Source organism: Ascaphus truei, chromosome 4 (genome assembly GCF_040206685.1).
Source record: "Ascaphus truei isolate aAscTru1 chromosome 4, aAscTru1.hap1, whole genome shotgun sequence".
Taxonomy (NCBI): Eukaryota; Metazoa; Chordata; class Amphibia; order Anura; family Ascaphidae; genus Ascaphus; species Ascaphus truei.
This window is the reverse complement of record NC_134486.1, coordinates 254587048-254610519: the sequence shown is the minus strand read 5'-3', so window position 1 is coordinate 254610519 and position 23472 is coordinate 254587048. Positions and strand designations below refer to the sequence as shown.

Below are 23472 nucleotides of genomic sequence, written 5' to 3'. Positions count from 1 at the left end.
TCGGGGAAGAGGTTCTCCTCCTCAGCGCGCATCAGCGCGCATGAGCAGGGAGAAACTATAGCCGCGCTGATAGCAGATGCAGGGGCGTTCTGCATCTGTTCAGCGCGGCTCAGCCCGCCTCAGCACGCCTGAGTGCTCTATGGCCCGGGCCTTAGTTAGCAAATATAGTAAATATATCCAGATAGAAGCTTTTGACTGCTGCATAAACTTGGTAGTTAACAGAGAATATATGACTGGATAGAGTGACAGACTTGTAGTGTCTGACGCAGTGTCTCCTTGTCACAATAGTAACTGGGGTGTACACATTCACAGACTCATATGAATAAACACAGGACACATGGATCTATGAAATCTGATAATGTCCACTATTTATCTCACAGTTTAATAAACAAAGTGAAGATTAAATCTATTATTTCCAAACATTGTAATGTCTTATCTATGGATCCTGTGCTGAGTAAATACATTGATTCTGGTCCTATATTTGTGTACTGTAGGGCGAGAACAGTCGGTTCATATATTTCCCCAAGTGATATAACTGCTCCTAGAACGGATAATTACTCTTTTATCACCTGGGGTTCTTTCATATGTGGTTCTTGTAGCGTTTGTAAACATATGAAACCTTCCAAGAGTTTTTTTTCAGGATAATTTACATAATCCACATGATGATAGGACAGGTAGTTACATTAAGAAATTCTACATTAATAACTTTATAAATTGTAAAAGCCAGTTTGTTGTATATCTTATAACATGTGGCTGCGGTAAAAGATACGTGGGGAGAACGATCAGAGCTCTTAAGGTCAGGACATTAGAGCATTTGAGACATAAGATTGCATGAAACTAATCATCCTGTTTCTAAACATTTCTCTGAATGTGGTCAGGGGGGTATCAGGAATTTTTAATTCCTGGGTATTGATTTAATTACTAACAGACCTAGAGGAGGTGACTGTATCAATTTATTGAATCGCAGGGAAGCGTACTGGATATTTATTCTTCAAACGCGCTTCCCTATGGGTTTAAATATTGATTGGCAATTGGCCCATTTTCTGTAGATACATTTACTATAGAACCAAATATATATTCTCTAATTTTTTAATTATCAATATTTCCTTATCTTTATTTATAAAGGTTTTTGTTTTCTTATTAGCATTATTTCTTGTTACCTACATATTTCTATCAAACATTTTTTCTAAATATCTTTTCTAAATATTTTTCTCTAACATTTTTCCTGCTGTCCCCCTTTTTCTTACTTATATATTTTTTTGCTTGTATTTTATATATTTTTTGTGTTTATCATGATATATGTCATTATTTTCAGTTATTACATTTATTCTTAATAGTTATTCCCTTGTTATTACATGTCAAGATAGTATCATTTTCGTTTTTTTATCATAGCTATTATGTTTCTTTGTTAAGTTTTATTTTCGTATATCATTATTTTAACATAATTCTTGGGCTATATGCATTTTTACAGTGTTATTCATGCTTTTTTTCTTATTTATTATTATTTTGTTGGGGATGTAGAAGATCTTTAGTCCTTATCCTTGCTATTATGGTTCTGGGATCCTTTTTGTCCTATTACAGTTGCCGTATGCATTTGCCCTTACTTGTTTGGCTTCCTCCTGCTTGTATTGCCAATTCTGCCCTTAGACGGCGCCGTGTCGTTCTGCGCATGCGCAATGGTGCGCATTGCGTCATGACGTTATCGCAATGCCGTTTTTGGCGCGAATTGCTTACAGGTAAGAGGGTATTTAATGGGTAGTGTTACACTGTATAATTATCCTTGATAAAGAACGCTGTGACGTTCGAAACGCGTTGGATGGGTCTCATGACACAATGAAGTGCCCTTTTATTCATTTTTTTACTTTGGGTCCTTCCTGCTCCATTCGGCTCGTGCGCTCCGTTCATCCTTTTTCACTTCTGGTACATCATCATTGGAAGCTGCACAGCCTATCAGCCACACCAAGGATATGTGAGTACTTGCAATTATTCAGGGGAACCTGCCAATGAGACTGATTGTGGGTGGGCTTGCACTACCCATCACCTGTCTTCAGGTGGATAGTACCCATTAAAAAGGTTATTATATATTACCACCATCATTACTCATTACAATATACCTTTGGAAGGAAGTGGTCTTGGCAATATTATATTTCGTTTTTCCTAGCATTGGAGCGCTTTTGCCAATTTTTCTATATAAGTGTTCCCATTATTTGACTGTGCAGTCAAATACTATATCCACCATCATGATTGCCAGGATGTGAGGGATCGATCGCGTATCTCCCCACTGTGTGAGATGCCGTGCAGCCTACTCAAGTGGTGATGGGGCCGCGCATGTGTGTATCGCTAAGCCGTTGAGTCCTCTTCGATGGACCATGGCATCACGGTCTCCAGCAGCATGGCACCATGGTTACGGAGGACGCTTTCTTCCCTCGCAGTGGCAGCCTGATGGTACTGCATACACATCAGTGGTGGCCTGATTACTGCATACACAACTCTGATTCCTGTGGATCATGTGGCTGTGTTGATGACAGGCATAGTGCTACATCAGCGACTTTGGGTCTGATCATGGGACTTGATGCACGGCCAATCAGCTACTTTGGTTGAGTCATTTTGGTGGGGATATGGGGGTATTTAAGTTATTCACTGGCCATTAGTCTCAAGCACTACCCTGAGGAAGGTCCCACGAGGACCGAAACGTTGGTCATGTTTGTGCTATGTTTATTTTTGAATACAAGTTTTCTTACTTACCTTTGAGTGCTGCCTTGTGTCTGCTCCTGCTGGAGTGGATTATCTCTCTCTCTATCTATCTCTATCTCTCTGTATATATATGTATGTATGTATGCATGTATATATATAAATATATATATATATATATATATATATCAGCAGCAGCCATTGTCAATCCACTGCTGGATGAAGGCCTCCCCAATGATCTTCCAGGTATTGTGGTTGCAAGACTCTCTTCTCCAAGTTGCTTTGACATTTTTTTTTTATTTCATCGTCCCATCTTACTTTTGGTCGTTGTCTTGGTCACTTAATCTCTCTTGAAATCTAGTCAAGTACCATTTTTCTCCAATGATAGTAATTTCTTCTTGCAATAAGTCCTGCCCACTGCCATTTTAATTTCTTCACCCTTGTGATTATGTCACAGACTTTTGTTTGGTTTCGGCCCATTCATTCTTTTTCCTTTCTCTTTAGGTTCTATCCATCATACATCTCTCCATTCCATTTATTTTGATCTTTGCAAACTTGACACATTTGTTGAACATCACCTTGGCCTTGTTGATATTCATATAGAGGCCCACATTCTTACATTCTGGCAAGTTCTACAATTTGTTACAGGAAGTCTTCTGGACTTGTGACAAAAAGAACAATGTCATCTGCAAATCATAGGTGACTCAAATATTCACCGTTTATTTTTATTCCTTTTTCTTCCCAATCTAATGTCCTGAACAATTCTTCCAGTGTTGCTCTTAAAAGCTTTGGTGACAAGGTGTCTCCTTGTCACACTTCCTTGCTGATCCCTATCTTTCTTGTATCTTCATGCAATCTAATGATGAATATGGCATTCACATAAATATTCTTTATAATATCAATACACGCCTCTTCAACATTTTCTCAAGTGCAACAAGGACAGGTGGGGTGTAGACAGAATCAAATGCTTTTTCATAATCTACAAATCCTAAACTGAGTGGTCTGACATCACGGCACCTTAGGGGAGGGGCCCCTTGGTGTTAAGTTATGCCACCCTTTCCTTACAAGTCCAGGGCTTTCTTTTCTTGTCATTTTCTCATTCATTATTTTGTCTCATGAGATATTTTCTTATCCTGTTTTTGTTATCAATTCCTCCATTTTTTTCTGCGCTTTCAAATATAATCTTCAAACGTTCTTCATAATTGTTTGTTAAAATGTCTCATGCATTTTAAGAGATTTTTCAGATGTACTGTATGTATGTATGTATGTACTGTATGTACTGTATGTATGTATGTATGTCTTTATTTATATAGTGCTTTAACAGGGACATATCCCTGTTTAAATAAAGCAGCCTCAGAGCTCTGAGAATCCAGCAGAGAGATAGTTAATTGCAACCAGTCAATTAACTAGTCTCCACCTGGACTAATGAGAGCTTTGTAAAAAGCCTCATGTGAGACAAAGGAGAGAGACTCCTTAGCTCACATGTGGGCTGACATAAGGAGAAGGAGGACTGCAGAGATTTTCCTCAGCACACAAGGTGCTGCAATGAGGAGAGAGTCTTGAAGCACACAGGACTGACTTTGTGTTGACAGCAAGACATGAGGGGACAAGACCTCTATACCTAGACATGGACATTTCCATAGCACACAAGGGTTTTGAGCCAGGGGAGCAGAGAGGCCTTCCCCTACAGCTACAACTGTTGTATATATATGTATATGTATATGTAAATATATGTAATTATGTGTATGTGTATGTTTTTGGGGTGGTAATCAGGTTAGCTACCCACCCAGATTAAAAGGGCTGGATTAAAGGTTTAGATATGATCCAAAGCGAAGTAGGCCTTTATTTTGTTTCTTTTTGTATAAGGAACAGGCGCAATAAAGCCAGGATTTAATTTCACGCTAATCGGTCTCCATTAAATGTACCTCTGCACACATCTCTTCCAAGCGCCATTAATTCACTTCCTGCAGTAATCCACGCGACAATCATATAGATAACAAATAATATAAATATCACATAAAGGGGAGAAGTGCTTCAGACATAAAAGTAACATTTAGGAAAAGGAGCCCCTGCTCCGAAGAGCTTACAATCTAATAGGTTGGAAGGAAGGATGTACAGAGGCAGTAGAAGGGCATTTTGGTAATCGCGTCTGCAAGGGGCCAAGGTTTATGTATGTGATTTAAAACTATCAGTCATAGAGCTTCTAATGCATCCTTAAGCAGGTGTGTTTTGAGTTGGATCTTGGCATTCCAGAGGTGTGGGGCAGTCAGTGAGAAGTGTTTAAGGTGGGAGAGGGCTTTAGATACAAAAGGGGTAGAGAGAAGACATCCTTGAGCAGAACGCAAGAGTTGGGATGGTATATAGCGAGAAATTAGGGATGAGATGTAAGGAGGAGCAGCAGAGTATAAAGCTTTAAAAACGAGGAGGAGAATTGAGTGTGTGATACGGGATTTGATAGGAAGCCAGGAGAGGGATTTCAGCAGGGGAGACGCTGAGACAGATTTAGGAAAGAGTAGAGTGATTATGGCTGCAGTATTTAGGATAGATTGTAGGGGAGACAGGTGAGAGGCAGGAAGGCCGGATAGCAGGAGGTTACAGTAGTTGAGACGGGAGAGAATGAGGGTCTGTGTCAGAGCTTTTGCAGTCAAGCAACAGAGGAAAGGGTGTATCTTTGTAATACTGCGGAGGAAAAGAACAACAAGAGACTCCAAACTAGGGCACTCTAAGTTAGGTACAAAAGATTATATATTTATTTATTGAACAAACAATTGAAATGGACAAGACAGACAAGCTATGATAAAAAACTAACAAACATTTAGTGGACCGTCTCCATATCCTGCCAAAATAGGTCAAGGACACTTCCATAGTGGCCAAAACATACACAACTATCCCAATGCTGGGGGGAGAACCCAAATGAGTGTCTCTCCCAAACACAGAGTGTACTTATCTTAGAGTGCCCTAGTTTGGAGTCTCTGTTAGTCCTGTTCTGTGGGGCTTACAACTTTCTCTTGCTTGTTACATACACCCGACATATATATGAAAACTAATTGGAGGATGCACTTTATGCCACACCAGTGCTTGTCCTTGAGCTCAAACTGGCTTTTTGTATTTACCTAGTGAATAGACCTCTAAGATTCCAATGACTCATTACTTAGCTAAGACATATACAGTATTCAAAGATGAAAGCTTTTGTACTAAACATCAAGTCACCTAGTTCCCTTCTTCCATTTATTTTTGCCTTTTATTGTTTTTATGTTTACCTTTCACAGTACTGGCCTTCATATCCCAGAGGACAAGCTGTACATCTGTAATCATTTGTTCCTTGCATGATGCATGTGGGGCTGAAACTGTAACACAAGCAGAGGCTATAATTTATGACATATAAGATGGAGCACGACAAAATATAAAGTACTTTTACAAGATCTAAATGATTAGGTACAAATAAACAAAAAACAGTGATAATCTTCTATAAAATATCAAATTATATATTGCACAGACACACTTTTTATAGTCCAACCACTGAAAATAGCTAAATACTTCAATACAAATACTGTATACAGTATTTGCAGGTCTTACTCTTTTAGTCCTTGAAACACAGTGAAATAATATATACGGTTTAACAAGCCAATAATGTATTATAAAAATGACCCTCGTGCTTTATACAAAAGCTGTTAGACATACAGTATTTTATTAATGGACTTTTCTTTCCACAGTAACTTATTTTACCAAAGGCCTTTTTAGATTCACCTCCACGGTTGATGTTTTTTTTTTAATCTTTAGGAATCACAGAACAAAAAAAGACATTTAATTATGCAGTTCCAAATTTCATTGTTTTTGCTAGTCTTCCTGAACTGGGGGGAAAGTCCCCTGGAGCTCACCCATCGTACCTGGATGTCACACGCTATAGTTCACGAAGGATTTGTAGGTTTTTTTTGTGCCGGTTTTGACACACAAAAAACACAAATATGGGCTTTAGCCTACAAATATGGCAGCGGGGTCACCAATAGATGACTTTGCAACATTTCTATTGGCCGATGTACTGAGCCTAATCCCCGTGGCCATTTTGTGCCCAGTAGTTTGCCTGGTTGATAGCTGGCTAGTCTCTAGGGAACTCGAAGAGTTCGTAGACATCAGGGGATCACGGATAATCTAAGGAAAATGGTCAAAACAAAAAGCAAGCAAGGCAAAACTTCTGCTTTAAACATTCTACATTATTCTTAGATACAGTAATGTTTTGCTTTTAGCATAAATCACCCCAACTGAATAACTACCTATTATTACATTGTATTTAATCAATGTTTCTCTTGGTGTACAAAGCATTGAAACCGCCAGCAAGTCTCACTTGGTAAAGTTGGGCTATATTTTAAGCAATACATATCGTTTTCGTCATTTTAGCTCTTCCACAAGTATTAGTATTAAAATGAAGGCAGAAAGGTGGCCTGATTGGGGGAGAAATTCAAAGATGTCAACACATGAGCAGACAATACAGTGCAGAAACATTGGTGAATAATAGGCTGAGAGGAAAATAAGCCATTCAGTGTTTATCGTATCTTAAATGAGTATAACGGCTATGTACTAAGGCAAGGATGTGCAACTTCAGTCCTCAAGCCCCCCCCGACAGGTCAGGATTTTAGGATATCCATAGCTTCAGCACAGGTGGCTCAATCAGTCCCTGCTTCGCACAGGTGGCTCAATCAGAGGCTCAGTCTGAGCCTCTGATTGAGTAACCTGTGCTGAAGCAGGGATATCCTGAAAGCTTGACCTGTTAGGTTGGGGAGGAGGGGCTTGAGGACTGGAGTTGAGCACCCCTGTACTAAGGCAATGTTTGAGCAAAGTATGCGTGTTTTGACACATTGCACAATTTTTGTGTACACATGTGTCAAATGCAAGAAACAGTTTCTTACATCTCGTGCTATACACCAGAAAGTGAACGTCACTTTAAACTTCTCGGATTTTTTTTGACACAAATTGAAGGGATAAAAAGTGAAGCATAAAGGTGAACAGTTTGATACATCTCTTTGCAATCTGCGTGTCATGTAAAACCTTATTAACGTATGCTTTTGACATTTTCCAAAATTGCAAGCTGGCGTTCATGGGCCACTGTTTGATACATTGACACAGAAGCACAAGACAATAAATTATGCCATTACCGTAGATTTTTCCCCCGAAAGTGCCTTGGTACGGAGTCCCTTTAATGCTAGAAATTGCTTGTGTTGACATTATATTCCTTTAAATATTTTAAATTAGGTAGCTCTCTTAGCTTCATCACAAACAAAACAATTAACACAATCAAACAAAAAATGGATAGAGGACAGCCACAAGTGAATAATAACTTAGCTCTAAAAGCATCAGTCAAGTGGATTGTGCATTAAATGTGAGACCACGTAATGCTGAAAAAGTACCAAGTGCGTTCAGGGGTTCTCTTCCCCTCTGTACAGTCAGCACTACATTTACTCACTTACAAACCATTAAATCAATAGAGCCTGAATAGGTAATAAAATTACTACTTTGCAAAAATGTAAACAAATTGATCTACTACTCACAAACTCATTATCCAACACATTTTCAACGATGTAAAAATAGATCCACAGCTTTAAACCGTATTTGAAGTGCTGATTGTACAGGAACAAAACACTTTTGCAACTGATATATTGAAAATAATTTGTTAAGGGAAAACTTTATAACAAAAATAAATACGATTATGTTAGTGCACCGTAAAAATTATGCTGCATCTTTGATTAAGTCATTTCTTGTTTATTTTGTGCATTCCTCTGTTTATCTGATTTGATTTTGCACATTATAATATCAATGCACTAAAGGTATATTGTTTGGGTGAAATAAAGTCTTCTTTTTTTACTTTCTTAGATGACTAGCATTACTTCTTTGACACAAGTTCCATCTGATCGTGTAGTTAATGTCTAGTCAGAAGAGAGTGTTATAATCAACTTGTCATTTACAAATCTACTGTCGCATTCCGTCTGCTTGTATTGGGATGAGGTTAGCACATTATATTTGATATATGACTATGCTATAATCAGAAACACAATCATTTAAGTAAATTGTGTTCACAGGAGCAGCAGCAGCAGACATATATTGGTTCATGAGAACATTCAGGGGCTGTTGTGTCAATTATTTATTTGGAACATTTTTGATTAGTTCTTAGCGTTAGCAACAGCAACAAAATATATGGGATCTATGTATCAAGTTGTATGTTTACTTTTTGTCATTTAATTCACACCAACATCATAATGTAGAGTGTGTCAATGTATCACTGTATTTTTCTGTTATTTTGCACTACAGCAGGGCCCCGGGTATACGGCGGGTTCCGTCCCAGAGGCCTGCCATATAGTGAAAATCGCCGGAAAGCGGATCCGGCGATTTTCAGTGCTGCGCATGCGCAAACCAGCATTTTCGCCGTTCTGCGAATGTGTAATCTATACGTTGCGCGCGCAACCTGTCGTCTGCCCATGCGCGCCGGGCGCACGCGCCCGTTCTGCTCATGCGCGATTTCAAATTCAACATGGCGACCCCCTTCTCGGTGCCGCCGTATCATCGGATCGCCGAAAAGCGGAGCGCCGAGAAGCGGGGCCCTGCTGTACTTGCAAGTGCAACAGGAAGCAACTTATATCGAGCACCAAAGGAATTATGTGTTTCTATTTTTGATTCAATTAATTTCATATAGAAATATACTGCATTTTTACGGCATAATGTCTGCAGTCATATTTCTCAGAACTTTTCCTACTTAAGTGTAACCTCTAAAATGGGAATAATTTTAAATCATTCTGTCAAACACAGTCAGAACCTGAAAAACAAGTTATAAATGTGACATTAACCCTATAGAATCCTTACGGGGTCAAATATAATGTTTGATATGTGTGATCTAAAGCTGTACTCCAGACTGATCTGGTTTATAAACACTGAAAGCACTTAAGCCCCAGGGTGTTCACAGAGTTGGTTTAGTTACAGTATGTCAAACTCCATGGATCAAATAAAAACTGTTTCTGGGTGGGGAGTATGGGTGCATTAAGTGATATATTTTTGCAATGTAAAGTTTACATTGAAATCATGTTATTACCAATAACTATGTGACGAGTAAAATTACAAGAAGCATACTGCATTTCTGTGATACGCAAAATTATCATAATCTTCATGGAAATACTAGTACCACATTTATAGGGTAACAGAGTGTGTATGAAACAAATCAGACAACCCCCAAAAGTAAGACGGAAAATCCATCATGACATTTGTTGGCTAACACGCTGTATGTCAAACCCTTTTTTAAAGTTTGACAGGTATGGAACAGACCCTCAGTCAGTCCGATGTCTACTGTCATGGGTTCCCAATGTTTCTAGAAATGTAAACAATGTAAAAGATTATTGCTGTATTTTCTGTAGAGTAGAGCTTGATAGATGCATAAATTCATATTATTACATGGAGTTTGGGAAAAGGTGGCTTAAATGATTACCACTAAATTCAGCATGACCCTTATCTAAGACATATGCAGCTTAAAATTACTACAGTATGTCCTTTATGTTATTTTTTTTAAATGTTACTATTTTACTTAATCCCACCTTCAGATGGACACCTGTCTACGTAGCAGCCACTTTACCAGCCCATATGGTCCAATAGTCTATCCATGCCCCTAAAACGAACACAACAAACTTTTTTTTATTGTCTTTTGATAGGTTACATTTTTTTGACATACTTGTAATGTACATGTACATGACTGTAGCTCAGTAGTAATGTCACTGCCTTCGAATCCCAGTGTCCAATCTCCTTGTGACCTTGAGCAAGTCACTCAATTTCCCTGTGCATCAGGCACCCAAATAAGATTGTGAGCTGTACAGGGCAGGGAATGACTGTGCTGCGAATACTGTCGCCGCTTTATAAGAATAACATATTATTGTACTACATAACAATGACACATACGCATTAAAATGGACCTATATGCAACATCTTTTGTTTGCTCCAATTAAACAACCTCATTTTAATATATAGTATAAAACACACATACATTACATACATTTTACATGTATAAGAGTTTAACATCCTAAACCTCAAAATTACATCTGTTTCACAATTCAGAGCTCTTTATCTTTATTGGACGTAGACTTTGATATACCATAAGCAATTATTTGGCCCAGAACTGCATCACTTTTGCCCTGATTTAGAAACCCTCTGTCTTCTTCTTTCACCAAACCATTTTTCTCAGGCTAGTTTAATGACATTTCACCTTCCTTTTCCTGGGATAAGCATCTGTCCTCCATTATAGTGGATAGCGGTAGTTCTATTTAATAACTTACTTGTTGCTGGCGATATTTAGGGGGCAAGCACAGGGTTGACAGTCATCTGGTGAACCTCTGCCAATGCCATAGAATCCTGGGGCACACCTTTCACAGTGATCACCTATAGTGTTATGCCTACATGTCTGGAGATATGAAGAAATATATTGATAAGAAAAATAGAGTGTTGGTTTCTATTTGATATGAAATTACCTTACACTGTATCGTACTTAAAGGCGGCATAGTAAATGGTCTCAATAACCCTGACTGACATTTAACAATCGCTTTATTAATCCTGTTTACATTATATTTATAAAACATACTGGACACCTAACAAGCTCCTATTGAACCCCCAAAATAACCACAACATATATATAAGCATATGAGTGTCACAGAGGAGTGCTACTGAGCATGGCAATACATATTTAAAACCAGAGACAGAACATAAAACACAGACAGAGCTCAGTGCACATCCAGTGAAATTCATATACGGTACAGTGTACACGGTACAGGCACTGTACCGTGTATGAATTTCACTGGATGTGCACTGAGCTCTGTCTGTGTTTTATGTTCTGTCTCTGGTTTTAAATACATTATATTTAGGCAGCTTGTAATATTTTGTGCCACTTTATTGTCACAAATGCTCTTCATAAATGGATGCAGCACAGATCATGCCATTTGCATTTGAGAAAGGCCCTTGAGGCCGAAACATCATCATACTGGCTCACAAATACATTTTCTTAGCAGAAATCCGTAGTGCCCAGGCTCTTCCTTCCTATCTTACATTGGAATACCACCCAGAGATTCCTGAACCAGGAGCACCGGTATTTATTACTAGTTTTCTGTACTGGGGAGTGCAGCATTCGTCTACTGTACTAATTTGTTTGTTTTGCAGCACAGAAATGGCATATATAATGCAAGTTAGTGAGCCCTTCATTTGCTAGATAATGAGCAATAATGCAAATTGTTTTATGGTTAAGAAATTATATCATCTTGCGTCTCCTGATCATTGCTGATAAATGTAATAAATAATTGAACCCATAAGAAATACACAGAAATGTAGTGGATTATTTTATTTTAAGGGGCCTATTCTATAATTCTTCATAAAAAAAATCACCGGTCGTTTTCGTCGCCTGTTTTTTTAGAAGTTGCTATCACGCTATCGGAAAGCATTGATTACCTGTGATAGCAAAATTCCCAAAATAAGAGAGTAGCCGGTGACGTGGTGATCGCATCTCTCAAAAGGCCTTACCCGGCGATTTCATTTAGCTGCAGAGAGAGCAGCCTCTCCTTGCGCAAATCTTGCCTGCGATCAAAAGATTTTAATATACATTTTAACACTGCGGTAAACGAGCAGGGGGTCTCTGGAGCAGAACCATGTTGATTTCAGGTCCGAAAACCCCCTGCTTTCCGAGATACAGGCCCCGTTATGGGGTGCCGATATTTCCTGTGCATTTAAATGCGTCACGTCACCGTGGGAATAAAATGCATAGGAGATGCCGACACCCCATAACGGGGCCTGTATCTCGGGAAGCAGGTGGTCCCTGGATCTCAAATCAACGCGGTTCTGCTCCGGAGACACCCTGCTCATCTACACTAGTAATACAATTTATATTAAAACAGCTTCATTACCTTAGTGGCTATCCGCTAAATAAACATCTATTCAACTAATCAAGTAAAGAAAAAAAACCAGTAGTCAACAAATCAATTAATCAATTAATTAATTAATTAAAACCAGTAGCCAACAAAACAAATAATTAATTTAAAATGCTAACCAATCCTAAAATGTACTAAAAACAAGCCATCGAAATTTAAAATAATTTAATCCAAACAATAAACAGAAATAAAAAAATGAACAATCAATAGAAAACAAGAATTTGCCCAAAAATGCACTGGCTGTCACTATATTTATCTGTACCCTAAGGGGTCATAGATTAATACATTATCAGTCAATGGGCAATCACAAACCTAAAAATAAATAAATACAATTAAAAAAAAACATATACAACATACATTCAATATTTTACTTACCTTTAGAAGTCTTTACCCTCCCACTCCAGGCATATCTGGAAGCTCTCGACCTGCGATGTCATCACCGGCAATCCCTCTCCATTCACCTTGAAGATCAGGAACAGATAACAAAAATCTTCTTTCACCTTCTTCTAACTTCACCTGTCATTATTTTCTTCTTTTATTCTATCTTCTATCTTCATCTGTCAATCCAAAACCCCATGGTAAATCCACAACGGATGTTGTCTCGTTGTGTTCGTGTGCTAAAATGAGATGGAACGGGCCTTATATAGGGCCTGTGACGTCACATTTTAGGGTCAGATGGTAGAGCTTCAATCTGATTGGACGCTGTATCATGTGCCTCCTCTTTTTTTTATTTCCAAGGGAGGCGCCTTAAAATCACATAGCTATATCACATGGTATTACAGGTATTGCTGTACCATGTGATAGGTCATATTAGTTCAAAAGGATGTGACATCATCCCTTAAAGTGATGTCACATCCTTTAGAACTAATGTGACCTATCACATGGAACAGCAGCCAATGCACTTGTCTTCAATCCCATTGGCTGTAATACCATGTGATATAGCCATGTGGATTTAAAGATGTGACGTACCTCCCTTGGAGATGACGGCACATCCTTAAAAAAAAAAAAAAAAAAAAAAAAGAGGTGGGCACATGATACAGTGTCCAATCGGATTGTAGCTGTACCATCTGACCCTAAAATGTGACATCACAGGCCCTATATAAGGCCCTAACCATCTCGTTTTTAGCTCAAGAAGACGACGAGACAACATCCGTTGTGGATTTACCATTGGGTTTTGGATTGACAGATGAAGATAGAATAAAAGAAGAAAATAATGACAGGTGAGGTTAGAAGAAGGTGAAAGAAGATTTTTGATCTTCAAGGTGAATGGAGAGGGATTGCCGGTGATGACATTGCGGGTCGAGAGCTTACAGATATGCTGAGAGTCGGAGGGTGAAGACTTCTAAAGGTAAGTAAAATATTGAATGTATGTAAATATTTTTTTCTCCATGATTAATTTATAATTGCACACATCCCCCACATGAGTTGCCATACACCCTGTTGCCTAGTAACCTTATTTCAAGGTGTTTCAATCAGTGTAGCAATTAGGCAAAGTAAGGGTGTTTCTCTGTGGGGGCTGGTTTATTCAATCAGTTGCCGCCCATATATACGCGCGGATGATGCTGTACGTGACCTCCTGACGAAGTACTTGGTACGAAACGCGTAGAGGTCACGACAGGTCATCCTGCGCGTGTATGCTGGTAAGCTGAGACGGAGCCTGCAGGAGACAGCAGCGGTTTTATCCATCTCCGCGGTGCCGAGATCCGGATCCTGTGCAGCCACCGCGAGTCTGCTGACTGTCTCAGTGTGAGTGTCCGTTTCCCCTTGCCAGTGCCCAACCCTATGGAGGTTTCTATACAAATCTGTTGATAGGTTGTTTTCAAGTTTGTTTTTTTCTTTCATGTTTTTTATATAAATTTTACTGTATTTATATACTGTGCAGCTTAGGGTTTAGTCACCATCAGGTGTTCTCCTTGGTAGTACTTAGCCGTCCAGCTGCACAGCTGTTCTGAGGTGGGATTGGATCCCCTCAGTTTTTGTGTATTTTTAATAAATTACCTTCCACTAATCCCTGGTGCGCATTTGTGCATTTTTTATTATCTTGTATTTCAGGGTGCCTTCCCCCCTTTATAAGGGGGGTTCACCTAGATTTGAGAGTTTCTGGGGAGACGCTTTATGTACATGCTGCAAAGGGATCATCCACACCATCACACAGCACGAGCGCTGAATATCCTGTTTTTTCTACTCTCTAAGGTGATTAAGGGGTAAGAGGCCATTAGATTGTATTTTTTATTGTATTCTTGCTGGCATCGGAGGACATGGATCTGCAGTATGCTGACGAGTATGCCCTTCATGATGACAGGAGTAAGTTGAAGGTTTAAATTACTTTATTAATGCTGGCTGGCTAATGTTTGATTTTATAATGGGCAAATGCACTATTATCCAAATCTGGATAACAGTCATTTTGCCCATTACTTTACTGAATGGTATGTGTTTGGGTGGGGGGGGTGTTTGGGGTAGAGAAGGTGGGTAGTAGGGTTGTTGTGTTTTAAAATATTTATTGTGGGTAGCGAGGATGGGTGAAGTTGGCATTTGGCCCTTGGTGGATGTTTATACCTACCGGGTGGGTAGCTAGATGGGTGAACCCCTTCTTTAAGGGGTTAACTCCACCAGCAACCCCCCCACAAGGCATAAACCCACCCCCGCTACCCACAATAAACATGGCAGTGATCGTTAACCCCTTCATTGCCTTAGTGGTTAGCCGCTAAGGTAATGATGTTGCCTGTAAATACATTTTTATTGCATGGGATTCATGCCGGGGGGCTCCGGTGCTGATATTAATGGGTGCAAAGAAAATATATCAAATAGTGGCGCTCTATTTCTAATTAAAACATATGTTAACACAATATTAACAGTTTAACCAAAATAAAAATAAATGTGGTGATACAAACAAACTTGTGATGCAGCTGTGACCCAAGGCAGGATTGCTCTCCCAATCCCAGGTAAGGGAAGAAGTGATGATCGATGGGAAGCGCAAAAACATGTGGAAATAAAAAATATATATAGTGTGATTCAATTAATTACAGGTGGAATATGTCTTCATTCAGTCTATGACTGTTATACTCACAAAAGTGAGGGTTGGTCTGTACACGTAATGGTATCTTTAAGTGTTGCCCCTTCAATGTTAGAGACCAGTGTTCCAGCTTCAGCAATGATGTAAGTACAGGTTCCTTAAATGGTTAAGCACAAACAACCAAACATAGTGCGGACTGTTTAAAACTGTATTAGAATAAGTGGATGGTAATACACTCACACCTCCGGTTAGCTGTCTGCTTCTTTCCTGCTTCTCCCCTGCTCGGCGTGCGTCTCACGGTTACGTTTCAGCAAATCCGGATGTGACGTCAGCGGATTTGGGCAGTTCCGGTCGGCAAGTCAGCTGTGGATCCTCTCTCAGCGTCACTCTACGCGTTTCACCTTATTCGGTTTCATCAGGAGTGACGATGGTACTGATCTTGGATGGTTATATACCTTAAGTTATTCACTGATTGGTTCAAAACTAATTGAGGGTTTCTTAAAGGTATATCGCTATATATACTCTATGTAGCTATATTGCAAGCGTATTTATTTATACCTACTTACATAAGGATTTATTAGTGATTTTATAATACGGAGATATATAATCTCCACATCAGACATTGTGGAGTTTAGTTGAGGCTACATGCATTTAACACTTTTCCTCCATATCTAAACATATATGGAGTTCAAAAATATAGTACAATTTTTATACAGAGGAATATTAAAATGATATTATTAAAAATGTTAAAACGTTAAAAAATGTTTAATATTAAAAAATATATATATAAACTATTCTAGCAATAAAAGGAACAAAGGTAGAATATTACTCATATCAAATACATATTTACTATCATTTAAGTAGTTTAAGTAACCATCTTTACTGTAGTAATTTGCAGATCTAGTTAGAGATCTATAGGGAGACAGAAAAGTTGCATGAGTTATACATAATACATTATAGGAAGGGTTTAACGTCAATCTCTATATTGAGACCTAGGGGGGAGGTAGTTTGGAGTTCGTATATCCAGTACGATTCTCTCTTAATTAGAGCAGAATTTCTATTTCCCCCTCTCCAATGTGGCATTATTTGCTCAATGGCCTTAAAGGTGAGTCCTTGGGGGTTTGAATCATGGAATAATAAAAAGTGGTTTGAGACACTGTGTGTGACTAATTTCCTTCTTATATTTCCAATGTGTTCTAATATTCTAATTTTCAGGGGGCGTATGGTTTTGCCCACATATTGATACCCACAGCTACAATCCAAAATATACACCACAAATTTTGATCTACAATTTAGATGTTGTTTAATCTGGTATCTTTTGTTGGTGGTATTAGAGACAAAGTAATCTACTGTGGTGGAACTAAATTGGCAAGCTGTACAGTTTTTACAATTAAAGAAGCCCTTTGGAAGATCTAGCCAGGTGACGTGGGTAGATGTTTTTTTTCTCAATGCACTGGGTGCCAGCTTATTTTTAATATTAGGAGCTTTCTTAAATATCATTTGTGCTCTATCCGGCAAATGTGATCCTAAAATCGGATCATTTTTCAATATGGGCCAATGGGCATTGAGATTCTTACCAATTTTTTGGGCATCTTTATTGTACTGTGTGATAAACGGCACATTTAACGAAACATTTTGAGTTTTCTTTACAGAGGGAGTTAACATAGATTCTCTAGACTCCAGATTGATTTTGTCTAGAGCTTTTTTGACATTTTTAATTTTGTAATTTCTATCTGTAAATTTCTTGGTTAAGGTAGTGGATTGTGTTGTAAACACATCATTATCCGTACAGTTCCGTTTAAGTCTACGATACTGGCCATATGGAATGTTTGCTATCCATTTATTATGGTGACAACTGGACTGCAGTATAAAGTTGTTTGCATCCACTTCCTTAAAATAATTTTTTGTTTTTATTTGCTGATTTTCTATATAAATAGTAAGATCCAAGAAATTTACAGTAGGTTCACTCATATTGGATATGAACTTTAAATTTAGATCATTTCTATCTAAATATAGAAGGAATGCATTTAGGTCATCCACTGTTCCCTTCCAGATGAAAAGAATGTCATCTATAAACCTCCGCCATGTGACCAAATTCGCGTCCATGCCTGCCAACGTCCATATGTATTGTTCTTCCCACATGGACGTGGGCAGGCCTGGACGCGAATTTATATATATGTTTAGATATGGAGGAAAAGTGTTAAATGCATGTAGCCTCAACTAAACTCCACAATGTCTGATGTGGAGATTATATATCGCTGTATTATAAAATCACTAATAAATCCTTATGTAAGCAGGTATAAATAAATACGCTTGCAATATAGCTACATAGAGTATATATAGCTATATACCTTTAAGAAACCCTCAATTAGTTTTGAACCAATCAGTGAATAACTTAAGGTATATAACCATCCAAGATCAGTACCATCGTCACTCCTGATGAAACTGAGTAAGGTGAAACGCGTAGAGTGACGCTGAGAGAGGATCCACAGCTGACTCGCCGACCGGAACTGCCCAAACCCGCTGACGTCACATCCGGATCTGCTGAAACGCAACCGTGAGACGCACGCCGAGCAGGGGAGAAGCAGGAAAGAAGCAGACAGCTAACCGGAGGCGAGATCCCATTGTGTATCTAAATGCCTAACTAACCACTAATATCATGTGAGTGTATTACCATCCACTTATTCTAATACAGTTTTAAACAGTCCGCACTATGTTTGGTTGTTTGTGCTTAACCATTTAAGGAACCTGTACTTACATCACTGCTGAAGCTGGAACACTGGTCTCTAACATTGAAGGGGCAACACTTAAAGGTACCATTACGTGTACAGACCAACCCTCACTTTTGTGAGTATAACAGTCATAGACCGAATGAAGACATAATCCACCTGTAATTAATTGAATCACACTATATATATTTTTTATTTCCACATGTTTTTGCGCTACCCACTGATATTAATGGGTATAAGCTCCGGAGACTCCCGGCATCAATTCGATGCATGAAAAATGCATTTATTTTCTAAATTCTCTCTCGCCGCCTCTCAGCAGCTTCTCACCAGCCTCACTTCAACTTTTCCTGCACAAGGATTTTCGGAGAAACTCGCCATTCTAGAGCCGCGATTAGCCTCGATAAGCCAATCGAGGCTACTAGAATTGCACGAGTTTCAGAACCTGCCAATAAGTGGCTTATCGCCGCTGACCCGGTGATCTGTTTTTGACGACTGAAAATGTGGGTGATTTATGCCTTTATCGCCCATTTATCGAGGTTTACTGAACAGCAGTAGGCATTTTGGCCTATAAATGCTCGATAAGTGGCTTATCAAGGCTTATACTGTAAAATAAGCCCCTAAGTGTTAGTTGTGACAAATAAATAGATATAAAATCTGTATTAGTAACTATCATGAATTTGACTTGAAGAAGTCTATTACTAGATGCAGTTACAGTTGTATGCACAATATCTGCTGTTTTATTGGCCCAGTGTCCATCTTCAACTGTGCAAGAGTCAATCTCCAATTTCCTGTAATTTTTAGCCATGTTTACAGTACGTGTAGATATTAAGCTCTTCTTCTGCCTTTTAACTACTCCATACCCCCACACTGCAGTGATTTTCCCTTATGAGAAGTTCATTGGAGAAGACCGAAAGGTGGGTTATTGGATGACCTGGACACTCCAAGCCATTAAAGTCTAAGGGGCATGAGTATCAAGTCAAAATTGGTGCAATTGTGGGGAAAAACAATGCTCAAGATGTATCAAAGAAGAAAACCTAGTTATTGATCGAGTGTATTTATTTTTGCCCCATAATTGCACCACTTTTTCTTTCATATATATGGGCCTACATGTTGTGTACATTATACATAATAGGTAACGAAAATGGGGTGTTTTACATAAAATAATTGGCATTTAGGTATGTTTATGTGTCATTGTGCCTTGCACTATAGGTGCACTGAAACATTTTCACGCACACAAATGCATACAACCGAGTAGAGCCTTACTAAGTTGGTGCACTCTTTGTGACGTAAAAGTCATACCTGACAGATTGAAGTATTGGGGTCACAAATGTCACTGTGTCCATTGCACTGACAAGGCACACACGTTCCAAGTGCAGGACCAGGCCTCCTGCCAGGTGATGCCTGATCCAGTCTATAGAATCCTGGAGAACATGCCTGTAGCAAAAGCAAAGATACATTTAAGTCACCAGCACTTTTCAATATCCTATGTACTGTACCTGTATACAGAACCAGAACCACTTAGCACTTGTGGCAAACACTGAATGCAATCAAGCATGTCATGAATGTTTCTTTTTTCATAATGTAAGATTTAAGAGCTCTGTAAATACAGATCCAAAAGACTAACTGCAAAAAGTACAATAACAAAGATTACTGCGTATACATCGTGTTTTTATCAGAAGCCAAATAATATAAATTACAACAGACAGAATTTACCTGTGTAATATTAATCATACATGTTACTTACAACACATTTAACAAGAAAATTTTATTTTAAAAAAGAGCAACTCACTAAAAAAACTCCTTGTGGCATTCATCCCATATTTGTGAATAGTTAGCAAAATATTTTATTGTGCAAAAGGTTTACATTGAAAAACGTAAAGCTGGCCTAAGTTAGAAAATGCACAGTACACAAACAAAATGGGGTTAAAAGCTCATGATGTAGGGGCAGCCACACACATTCTGGTGGATAGCACCCTGTTATGTGTTAATATTTGAAATACTCAACAGCGGAGGCAATGATAGCATCAGAGGATGAACAAAATGGCCCAAATCTACAAAAGGGTGCTAAGCTTTAGTATGCCATTACTCCCATTCAAATGAATGAGACTAAACATGTGCTAAAGCTTAGCACCCTTGTGTGGATCCAGGCCTTTGTAACTATCAGGCTCTAGAATAACACTGTTACCTCACACGAAAGTCCAGAATATCCCACCGGGCATTCACATTTCTCAATCAAATAAGCACGAGGACTCATGGTGAAAGTAGTTCCTTCTTCTGCCACTTCCAAAGAGATTTCAGAAATTCTAAAAATATCAACAATAAACACAACTTGTTCACTCTATTACTACTAATAATAATGAGAAAGCATATGATTACGAGGTAAAAATAGCCTCCTCTCTTCTCATAGCTATTGCTTCTCTTCTCCAGTTTCCTTCCCTGTCTATGTTAAATCCTTCATCCCCTTTCCCTTCCTACTTCTCTGACAAATTTCCTTATTATTTCAATCTAAAATCTTCAGACAGCTATAAGTAAAACCTACAATTCTGATATCAAATAAAGTAGGCTAACTTTCAATCTCTGAATAGTCATAAAGTATACAGTATGTACTTACTCAAAGTACACGAGTACATATATAATTTGGTAGTTAATGTTCGTTCCATGCTGTTTTTGTGTGTCAAAAAACAAATAGTGTGGTTTATTAAGAAACCAATGAGGTTTTGAATGCGCTGCACACTAATTTCACCTATGAAAACCCTGATTGTTGTTGGTCTAACCGGCTTTTAAACATTCTGATACTACTGGTGTATTACAACTATCTTAAAAGCAACCAACCAGTCTATATATCAAATTGTTATATGTTAAACACTATGAAAGGGAGTGGGCTTGAAAGAATGCAGTTGCTGACTGTTGTGAGTCTCCCTTGAACATGATACATGTTCGGAAATGAAGAGTGATGTCCCTGGCCCTTCATTAATCTATAAATCACACAGAATCATTTTAAAGGAACAGTTCTTTCTGGGGATTTTCATTCTTTACGGGTGAGAAACAGGGGATATCGTGAGCTGAACCACGTTAATTACAACTCTGGGCAACCTCTGCTTCGTAGATGCTGTCGGTAGCATGCTGGCTGGGTGAACAATATGGAGGCTTAAATATCCCGTGAGAGCCAATAGGAAGCTGAGGCATCACCTGTCATGGCTTTCTATTTGTCCACGTGACATGGGGTTATTTAAACCTCCACGGAGCACTGGCAGCACCTAAGAAGGTAAGTATCTTGGGAAGTAGGGTTACCCAGAGCAGGACAGAGTTGAGCTCCCGAGATCCCCTGCTTCCTAACTTGTGGGTGTTTTTTTTAATGGAATGCTGCTTTAAGCTTGTGGTTTTGTTATGATATTGCACAGCATTTATACATGATGCAACTGCAATGCATTTATACATGAGGTTTTTTTTTTTGAAGTGAAACTTCCTTAGTGGCACCTCATTCGAACTGGGGCAAAAATGGATTGTGGAGACAGAAATTAAACGGATGTGACGTCAGTGCTGGCAGTTGAGGCCGAGCTGTGTTCTGGCTCAGCCCAACCCCAACACTGACATCACACCCGCTCCACAAATCAGATGCGGCGGCGGCGGCGATAGCCGCCGGCGCCGCTCCTAACGGCCGCTGCTCCCCCTACATGGCCGATGACATATGCGGCGGCGGCGATAGCCGCCGGCGCCGCTCCTAATGGCCGCCATTCCCCCCGCACATCCGCTGCCAAGCCGCGCATGCTCAGTAGTCATGGGGACTGGAGGAAAGCCACGCATGCGCAGAAGCGGTTGGCAGCGGCGCCGTTCCCCGCCTGCTGCCGCGGCTGTTGACATCACCTGTTGACATGTGTTGCCGTTCCCCGTCTGCTGCCCGGGACAGCAGAGACCGCCCGACCGGGACAGCCCCCCCCCTTTCCTAACCCGAATGGGACCTCCCAGCTACAGACTCAGTCACACATGGGCCCGCCTAACTTCCACTACCGCTGCCATGCCGCGCATGCGCAGTTGTGATGGCGCCACTGAAGGACGCCACACATGCGCATAAGCGGCTGGCAGCAGTGCCATTCAGCCTTCCAGTGACGCGGGCGTTTGCGGGCCCCCCAGGAAGCGGTGGTACAAAAACCCGGGCGCAACCCGCGCGGACCCCCCACACACAGACGGACCCCCCCACACACTGACTGACCCCCCCCCGGACCCCCACACACACTGACTGACCCCCCCCGGACCCCCCCACACACTGACTGACCCCTCCCGGACCCACCCACACACTGACTGACACCCCCAGACCCCCACACACACTGACTGACCCCCCCAGACCACCACACACACTGACTGACCCCCCCAGACCCCCACACACACTACTGACCCCCCCAGACCCCCAAACACACTGACTGACCACCCCAGACCCCCACACACACTGACTGACCCCCCAGAGACCCACACACACTGACTGACCCCCCCAGACCCCCACACACACTGACTGACCCCCCAGACCCCCAAACACACTGACTGACCACCCCAGACCCCCACACACACTGACTGACCCCTCAGAGAACCACACACACTGACTGAACCCCCCAGACCCCCACACACACTGACTGACCCCCCCAGACCCCTACACACACTGACTGACCCCCCCAGACCCTCACACACACTGACTGACCATCCCAGACCCCCACACACACTGACTGACCCCCCAGAGACCCACACACACTGACTGAACCCCCCAGACCCCCACACACACTGACTGACCCCCCCAGACCCCACACACACTGACTGACCCCCCCCAGACCCCCACACACACTGACTGACCCCCCCAGACCCCCACACACACTGACTGACCCCCCCAGACCCCCACACACACTGACTGACCCCCCCAGACCCCCACACACACTGACTGACCCCCCCAGAGCCCCACACACACTGACTGACCCCCCCAGACCCCCACACACTGAATGACCCCCCCCAGACCCCCACACACTGACCCCCCCAGACCCCCACACACACTGACTGACCCCCCCCAGACCCCCACACACACTGACTGACCCCCCCAGACCCCCACACACACTGACTG

The 23472-nt window shown here is 40.5% G+C and overlaps 1 protein-coding gene across 4 annotated transcripts in view; it reads right to left on the bottom strand.

The window, feature by feature from the left end:
* Positions 1-23472, bottom strand: part of LAMA2 (laminin subunit alpha 2) — a 736088-nt gene that overhangs the window by 227011 nt on the left and 485605 nt on the right. For all 4 annotated transcript variants that reach the window (XM_075597283.1, XM_075597284.1, XM_075597285.1 and 1 more), the window contains 4 exons: positions 20557-20674; positions 19671-19805; positions 10995-11119; positions 5952-6038 (listed from right to left, as the gene is read on the bottom strand). In XM_075597283.1, coding sequence (XP_075453398.1) covers positions 5952-6038; positions 10995-11119; positions 19671-19805; positions 20557-20674 — 465 coding nt within the window. The remainder of the gene's footprint in view (positions 1-5951; positions 6039-10994; positions 11120-19670; positions 19806-20556; positions 20675-23472) is intronic.